This window comes from Condylura cristata, unplaced genomic scaffold, assembly GCF_000260355.1.
Source record: "Condylura cristata isolate star-nosed mole 26May11 unplaced genomic scaffold, ConCri1.0 scaffold00004, whole genome shotgun sequence".
Lineage (NCBI taxonomy): Eukaryota > Metazoa > Chordata > Mammalia > Eulipotyphla > Talpidae > Condylura > Condylura cristata.
Genome location: NW_004567105.1, coordinates 38,258,137 through 38,267,465, shown reverse-complemented (window position 1 = coordinate 38,267,465; position 9,329 = coordinate 38,258,137). Strand labels below are relative to the sequence as shown.

The following is a 9,329-nucleotide window of genomic DNA, read 5'->3' as shown; positions in this document are numbered from 1 at the left end:
AAAAAAAAAAAAAGGATTAACAAATTAGAAATAGAAGTCACAGTCCAGAAAATGAATAAACAGCTATAGAAATAACTGGATTAATACTGATTATGTGATTAAACACAAAATAGCATTCTTCACTTTTTAGTTGGCAAGGTAAAAGGGAATGGCAAGGTAAACTATAAGATATCATTTTTGGAAATACATTCATGATAAAATTTTAAATTTCCCTTGCAAAATGAAAATGTAACAAATGATCACTTTTCCAGTTTTATTTTTACAACTGGGGTATAGGCTAGAGGTGCAAGGATTCCCTAGAAACAGATTTGGGAGCAGAACAGGCAGAATGACTGAAATTCCCTGCTAAGGAGAGCAGTGGGCGAGATAGGAGAAGTCTGCTGTACCCTATGTTGATCATCTCCCTGGCTGGGGATCGAACTCAGGCCATGCTAGTGATGAAGACTCAACCTCAGGCCACTAGGCAGGCCCCATACTTTTCTAGATTCTATTGATGATTCTATTTAAAATCATCAAGCCTGTTCAGACAGCTCTCTTTTCTGTCCTGCTCCATGTGACTAAAGCCGTGAACTGATTGGGGGCTGCTTTTAACAACTGATTCTCCCATGCTACCTGTCACGCAGGCTTATCTAAGCCTCCAGCCAGGGAAACCCCTTGCTAACTTCTCCCTTGATTCCTAGCCCATGTCACACATGGAACAACAGAGCAAAGAGGACAGTCATCTAATGCTTTATCTTGGCAAAATGGCCACATCATAAAGCCATATTTATATTACAGAATCTTCAGTAATAGCATTCTCTCACACACAGCAGTTTTCTACAGGAGTTTTCTAATAATAATTTTGAGTTAAAGGCAAAAGCATTTCACAACTTGAGAATACATTTTCATCAGTGTCAAGACTGGGAGAGGTGGAACCCCAAGCCTGAGAAGTAGAGGAAGAGCAGCGCTCCCCATAACTCCCTCTCACTTAGTGATTGGGTCTCATCTGGTTATTGAGAAGAACAGTTGGATGACAATTTAGGGTCATGCTTCCCTGGGCAGAAGTATATGGCTGGTTGAGGGGCATCTGCCTATGTCGGAAAACAGCAGAAGATGGTTAAGTAGATATTCTTTTAAACCAAAAATACTGTAACTAATTAATGGCTTTACTAAACATAAATGAAAGCTTAGTCACTTTTTACAAGTGTTAAGGGCAACCCCAAGTTACCAGCACAAAATAGATTTCCTTAAAAGCAGCTTTGGGCCCTCCCTGGTGGTACAGTTGGTTAAAGCACAGCACTAAGAAGCTAAAGCCATTTAAGCATGAGTTTGATCCCCACCTGCCCAGGAGGAGATCCACATGGTGGCAGACCTCTTCTGACCCACCCGCTGCTCCCCTCAGCAGTGTAGTTCATCATCGGCCTGTTCTGCTCCCCATTCTGTCTCTGGTGTATCCTCTCACCACCCCTGCACCTCTGGCCTGTACCCCAGTTCTGTATGCACAAACAAATTTTTAAAAAGCAGCTTTGAATTTTCTTGAGCATTCGAATTTTCTTTTTTTTTCTCTTCTGTTTTCTACTGTCTTTCTTGCTTTTCAGATGATCTGTTAGGTCGATAATAAATATGCTTGCTATTCTTCACACTAACTTTATAGATATTTTTAGGAGACATAAAATGTTTACTACTGAATAATTGATTGCAAGATTTTTTTAGGAATTCATAGAGATAATACACAATTCATAGACTAACAAAAAAGTGAAATTTAGCAGAACCAATAAGTAGAGCCTTCTTTGCACAGGCACACCATTTATTCATCTGTGGCCACTGCGGCCTTTGTAATGTCAACCAAAAGAGAGCACCTTTGCATCTTGGTCCAGTAGAGACCTGTCAGCAGTAATGTCAAAGCTGTCACAGGGTTTGAAGAAGCAGATCTGGGGTAGGGCTGACTCAGAACCAGCCCCAGATGGGTACTTCCTTTAATAAGCAGCAAGAATCTGGGCACTTGCCCTAGAAGCAGAGTGGATGATGGTGAAAGAAGAGTTGCTTCCATGGGACCACACCATCTCCTGCAGTTCACCGTGGTCGATCATAAACAGAGAGACCATGGTTCAAAAACAGGATAGCAGCTTTCAACAGAGTGAAATTGTAGCAATGCCTATTTCACTATTTATGATATGGAAATATTCCTGTGGCAAATGTACTCCAGTAATTACAGCAAAGGCTCTTTGGATTCAGAAGAATGAGAAAGCTCATTTTTAAGTATGTAGATGATATGGTGATTGTAAAACTGTGTATCAGACTGTGGAATAGGAATTTGGACTGCAATACACAAAACTAATATATCTTGCTGAATTTTCATAAATGGAGACCAGAATTCATTCATAGGCCATTATTGTCTTTTCCAGAAATTATGCATCTTTGACAGTTTTGGAACCCTAGTCTTTGCCGTGTTTATGGGAGTATGGGGTAAGTTGTTTTCATTTATTTAGTTTATGTTTGTCTCTTAACGTTGTCTACTCTTAGACAAGACAGGCACTTGATAAAATAACATCAGATGTTTTATGTCAGCTCCCACTTTTAGGTCGGATTGCCCATGCTTCATTTGTTCCACTGGAGCTCCATTTATAATTCTTAACACTGCTGTATCAGTTAATTTTTGCTACATAAAAAAGTACCTCTGACTCATCCTGCTCCACATGGTGCCTTATCCTCCAGTGACTAGGCCAGAATTACCCACAGGATGAAATAATAAAATCTATTTAGCAATGGAACAGATATAATCCTAACAAATACAATGCCTATAAACTTTAACACTATATCTGTATTATTTACTTTGAATAGCATCATTAATGCAAAGAAGCAATCACCATTTTCTTTCAACACAAACTTTTCACTGTTTAATTGATGTGAATATTCTACCACAGAAGAAATAATTTCCATTTGCCAAGATACATGCATTTCTAATTTCATGGTATAAATCAAAGGGGGATGGAGTTCAGTTTGCAGATGGGTGGGGCAACGGAACCAAGTCTGTATTCTGCAACACTCACAGAAGCTTCTGTTGTCCTGGACAGGCTTTCTCTTAGCCGTGCCTCTGAAGGGTCACCGGTGGATCACAGAGAAGATGGTCTACCTTCTGGGACATTTTTAGAGACATCAGTTGCCTTTCCTTAATAAAATGACTTGTATGATGGTCAAACTTAGCTAGTAAAGCTACATGTTTTAGCTAGCGACCAAGTACTGGCTGCATTTGACACAAAGAACACTGAAGATCAAGTTCATGTATCAGATCCTCCGTACCCTCCATGATACATCAGTTTCCCATAAGAGTAGAGAAGTCACAGGTGTTGGGAACTATAACCAATGTCTCAGCTTGTATCGTAGTCTCTGAAATTCCAGCACATCTAGTAAACTACATATGCTAGTGGATGCTACTGGTCATTTAAATAAGGCTCTGCATTTATTAATGTTGACACTGTGACTTTGTATGATCATCACGCATGTGATGTGTGACGGTTACTTCTTCCTTGTGAGGATCTCTGACCCTCATCACAGAAAGCCTGAAACTGCGGAGCTGAAGAGGGAGGAGGATCATGGGGCATTTTCAGATCACTGTCACCATATTCCTGTTGCCTCTCTGTGTCCCCTCATAGATGTGACACTTGGCATATTTTTCTGCTTTCTGGGAGTTATAAGAATTGTGAGTCAAAAGCTTTTTTAAAGAAATGTGGTACAGGTTAGATGCTTACCCAAAAAACATCCTCCCTTCTAGGCCAAGCCTAGAAGCCTAACTCCCAACCTGTGGTTGGGATAAAAGGTCTGAGCATCTCCTCCTCTCCCCATTCTTTGTTGCTTTTACCTACTCCTGCCTGATTTTCCCTGAATCCAAGCTCTCAGATGCATGACTATAAATGTTCACCTTTGAATTTTCAGCTGGGCCAGTGGTTTCCAGATGACTAGCTTACAAGGGGCCAGAAAAGCCAGGAAGCCATCCCCGGACCAGCTGCAGTCAGGGATCAGGAGGTGACTGTCATAATTCTCAGTTCCAGGCTAAACTCCTGTGAGGCCCACACCCGCCAGTCCACTCCCACAGCCACCTCTACCAATGACAGACAAGCATCTTTGCTGCAAAAGGGTCTGAAAAGTGTCATTTCTAACCTTCAAGCCTTTCAGTTAGGAAGAAAGGCCGAGTGAGTTCATCTGCTTAAGCTGCCTTTGTGAGTAAACACAGCTGAAAAGCTGCAAGGCCATTAAAATGTCCCAGCCCTTCAGAAGCACTCTCTGGCAATCAGAGCCCTCCCACTCACCAGAGTGGGTGAGCTTGCTGCAGTGCCATACGGTCTGGACCCCTTTTTTGTTTATGGGTATCTCCCTAATCTTATGCATACTTTCTCTGGATGAAATGTCACCTCCAGGGTCCTGGGCACCCTTCCCTCCTCTCAGATTCTAAGCTGATGAAAGAATCATGATGCGTGATCAGCTAGGGACTCCTGGATCGTGATGTGCCAGAAAGCATATATGCTGCGCTCCCACAGGGAGTCTATTGGTTGTTGTATTGCAAGAGAGAAGGAAAGATGCAGGACAGGAAACTCCTGCCCCACAGCACTGTCCTGGGCTGCCGGTGTGGGCCATAGCGATGGGAGTCAGCAGTGACCGGCCGGAATATTCCAGAACACTGAGTGGCTATGCTGGCTTACTGGTCTCCTCCAGGGACCTGCTGAGTCCTTTGCTGTCCAGAATGAGGAACTGAGAACCTCCCCCCATATTCCTGCAACTCCCAGGGTTTTCTCCTTCAAAGCTGAGATTTGCTAACAACTCGTTATTTTTTTACCAGGTCATTTCTTGCTTACATGACAATTTTATCACTTCCTAGGCAGAACTGCTCTGAAAGTGCAGGGTTTAGTAAACAGCCTTTTTATCCCTTATGTCAACATTCAGAGAGAAGGGACCAAGGGTGCCCATTGGTGTCCTCTTAGAACACCTGCAGAATTGCTTTTTCTTCCTTAGAGAAGCAAGATTATTTTCATAAGTCATTTATTAACACTGTTGCTAGATATTGAGTAAATTAATGGCTATTCCTATTTTCAAGAAGAAGGAAATGATGCTGAGGGAGATGAAGCAAATTACCTAAGACCCCAAAGGCAGAGGGTGACAGGCACAGATAGAGCTCAGCAAATAATTAGACTGTGATCAGCCTTTAGGGCCGTGACAAAATGCCGTGTGTATTAACTAGAGGGGCAGCACGTGTCGCGAGCTTTGTGAAAGTTGCAGAAATACATCTTTTGAGTCAGATCATTGCACGATTTTGTCAGAGCCTCTGAGAAATAGGAATGGATTAGGAAGTGTTTGTGCTGTGCCTTTGATGCCACCTTATCTGCTGCAGGTGTGTCTGATCAGGGCTGAGAAAGCGCCAGCCTCCACCTCTTTCTGACAGGCTTATAGGTAAACACGGGTTTGTCTCTTTGGGGCCTCTGGGCCCTTTGGGGCCAAAGTGCATCAGGCTCTAATGTCCCTCATCGTAATTTCTTTTCAGAATCGATGCATTTGGAGATCTCAACTCATGAAAGTAACCTGCTTTTGGAAATAAAATGAAAAGCAATGACTTTGCTTTGTAGGGAAGGAAATTGAGGCCTTCCTCCTTTAAAAGTAAATAAGAGGAATTTCAAAAAGATTTACTTCTGATCACTACATTAAAATTGAGATATTTAGGAGTCTGGAAACACAAGGAAGATCTCTGGTGTGGCTTTAGAGCACTTTCCCAGTGGGCGGAGCTCACAAGGAGCCGGAGGGGCTGACACCCTTGGCCTACACCCTCCGAGCTGCTCTCCTGACTTTGGGTAGGAAGAGCCAGTGCTGTGCTGCCTGGGCATGTAAGCTTGGAGTGAATTACGAAGCAGGAGATGACAAACGATAAACCCCTAGTTTGTCCACATCACAGAAATAGACATGTTCTCCATAGGATATTCTGCATCTGCGGATATCCGGGCCCGTGTGGATGGGATGGCGGGCAGTGTTGCTAAGCTGTGGTCAGGTGTCAAGAGAACAGCCGGAGTCCCTGGCCCTCTTAAGTGGATGGTCCCATCCTGCTGTGGTGCCAGCCATGGGGATTCTCTGGGTTCTGGAGTGGCTGCCTATGGCTCATTCATCCAGCTAGTATTTATTCATGCCTGCTGTGTGCCAGCACGTCAGCTATCAATAAAACAGAATCCCCACCCCATAAGGGTGACCTTCCATTAGGCACGATAAACACTAAATGCAGAAGCGAATCCCAGCGAGGATACGTAAACGTAAGTGCTACCTGTTTCGAATGCAGAAGCTGAGTTCAAGATACTTTGCATGATCTGGTTTATATAAGATATGTAGGCGTATGTACTTGTGTCTGATCAATATTTTACTTGAGTGATGGATAGTCATGTTTTACATGTTATGTAAGATTATTAGTTTATATGTATTATGTACTATTATAGTGGAGAGGAGAGTGTGCCTTTTTGCAAGAGCATGCACTTCTTCTGCAATGATTTTGTACTTCTAGAGGGGGCAACAGTGCAAAGAGCCTAAGGGACATGCAATACTGACAGTAGGGTTCTCCGAAACAGTAAAAAGTGGGAGTCTTCGGTTAGGAAGGAAACATGGATGTTATCAGAGATGTGAATCCCGGTGACTTTGGTGAGTGCGTAGATCCTCTCTGCTGCTGGATTGGTGCCCCCAGGAGGGCTGACTTGTGGGTAATGCAGCCCCATTCTCAATTAAAAGTCCCATTGAAAAGTGCCCACCCCATGGGCCTGCTCGGCTGCGGTAAGAAGCAGGACCAACCAGCCCCAGTGTGCTCTAGAACTACTAACGCCTTAGAGACCTGTGTCCCCTTGATGCACCACCTTCCTTGCCACCACACCCCACAGGGGACCAGGGCATGAGTGATCGGCAGTTTTCACAGACATGGCAGCATTGCTCTCCCCACTGAGTACTCAGCATGGGTCCCTAGACAGGCTCTGAGGTAGGGATGCATGTGTGTCTCTCCCGAAGAGGTCAGCCTTTGAAGTTCTGGGGGCACAAATACTGTCTTAGCAGCTCTTTCAATCTGGAAGGAGCTACTGGGTCCAAGTGTGTAAGCAAAGGGGAGTTCATCCTGCCAGCAGGGCTGGCCGACCAGCCCAGCTCTTGGGGTCTGACAGGTGAGCCTGGTCTGTGCACCTGACCGGCTGTTAGCTTAGAGGACTTTGGGTGCCCTGAAAGTATCAGGTCAGTATCCAAGGGCTTTGTAGATTCTACCTCAATGTCTGCTCATCTTGTGGTCTAGGGGCACCTACGTGGGGCAGTAACACATCGTGAGTAAGAACTTGACTTTGGGGAGCCAGAGTGCCACAGGTCACCCCAGCTTCCCATACTGTAACCTCAGGCAAATATCTGAATCTCTTTGTGCCTTTATTTCTTTATGTCTAACATGGGGATGGTGCTGGCAACTCTCTTAAAGGGTTGAGGGGGCCTTTAGAGATAGGATGCCATTTAGTCTGACCTTATATAGAGCAGGTTCTGTTTCCCTCTTACAGGCAGGAAAACAAAGGCTCAGAAAGATGAGCATTTTATTTACTTTTTTTTTAAAGATTTATTTATTTATGCATACAGAACTGGGGTACAGGCCAGAGATGTGGAGGGTGAGAGGATTCGCCAGAGACAGAGTGGGGAGCAGAACAGGCAGATCGACGAAGGACACTGCTGAAGGGAGCAGCGGGCGGGTCAGGAGAGGTCTGCCACGCCATGTGGATCTCCTCCAGGGCAGGCGGGAATCGAACCCATGCGGAAGTGGCTTAAGCTTTTCAGTGCAGTGCTTCAACCCGCTGCGCCACCAGGGAGGGCCTTATTTACTTCTTTATATTTATTTTCCTTTAAGCATACAAGAGCTGGGGTGTATGCCAGAGGTTCGGGGGGTGAGAAGCATAGGGACAGAGACAGCATAGGGAGCAGAGCAGGATTTCCACTAAAATCCACTGCTGGGGGAGCAGCAGGGGAGATAGGAGAGGTGTACTCTCTGGCCTGGGATCAAACTCAGGCCACTTAGCTTCATAGCAGTGAGACTTTAACCCCTGCACCACCAGAGGCCCAGATGAACCATTTCAACCAGCTGCCACATACCTAGTACTTCTCAGGACCAGGATTTGGACTTGATTCCAAAATCAAGTGTGTGATTTCTCCTCTCACACACTATTACTGAAAATGGCTGAAGTCTAAGCTAACTCTGCTGGGAGTGGATGCCCAGCACGTCCCCTTCTGTCACTGGCATGTGGCATCCCAGGCAGGCATGAGGTTTCCTCCTGCACCTTGGCCATCCTCTGCAGCATTCCAGGCCTGGCGTTCCAATCTCCATGCCAGCGATTCTTAGCTCTGAATGCTGGGTGGGAGTTTAGAAGCAACAACAGGGCCTCTCTGGTGGCGCAAAGGGTTAAAGCACCTACTGCCCTGGCCTCCTGGCCTTTGCATACATAGTTCCTTGGTGGGAAATGGCTGATGATTCCACCTTCACAAGATCAATAAGTTATCTCAGCTCGCCATGGTGATCCCCTCCTTGCCGTCTGACATGTTGGTTGCATGTCAGCTCTGAACGGTTGCTCAGAGCTGCCTTGACCACAGCACTCATCACTTGAGTCGCTCACAGCTTGGAGCCCCTTGACATAGGGGCCGGCTTTCTTTTCTCCTTTTTTCTCAGCACATAGTAGAGGTTCAGAAATATCTTTGTGGAGAGTGGTCATTCCCGAGTTTCTATGCAGGAAGGATATGGTAACATCAGATGGGAGAACTTCAGGCATTTGCTCTGAAACTACCTTTTCATTTGCTGTTGTTTCTATTTAGTGTTTTAAGTTACCGTTCTTGAAAAAATAAAGATTTCAGTGATGCATGACCAAAATTTATGCTATAATGTATAAATTTCTTCCACATTTTATACAGGATTGAAACAAATAGCAGTTTTCTAGATTTAAGATTTTGAATTTGGGGTGGTTTGGGTGGTGGTGCATAGAGATATAGCATGGAGAAGAGAAGGTGAGGGAAGTGAAAGGTTTGGTCCTAGGTTTCGGCACCAAGATAAAAAGTTCGGTGCAGTTGAGAGAGGGGGATGCAGGCAGAGTTTCTGACAGGCAGGAACTAACTATATTGCGCTCCCGGGCAAGGTTCATCTACCTCCACTGAGGTTGAGGTCAGAGAAGTCATGCGGGTGGGGAAACACTGGTAAGCTTTTTTTTTTTCTTTTAAAGATTTATTTGCCTATTCATACAGAACTGGGGTACAGGCCAGAGATGCGGAGGGTGAGAGGATTCACCAGAGACAGTGGGGAGCAGGACAGGCAGATCCATGAAGCA

The 9,329-nt window shown here is 44.9% G+C and overlaps 1 protein-coding gene across 2 annotated transcripts in view; it reads left to right on the top strand.

Moving 5' to 3' along the window:
* ANO6 (anoctamin 6) overlaps nt 1-9,329 on the top strand; it is a 179,995-nt gene that overhangs the window by 135,362 nt on the left and 35,304 nt on the right. For both annotated transcript variants that reach the window (XM_012720473.1, XM_012720472.1), the window contains one exon: nt 2,385-2,445. In XM_012720473.1, coding sequence (XP_012575927.1) covers nt 2,385-2,445 — 61 coding nt within the window. The remainder of the gene's footprint in view (nt 1-2,384; nt 2,446-9,329) is intronic.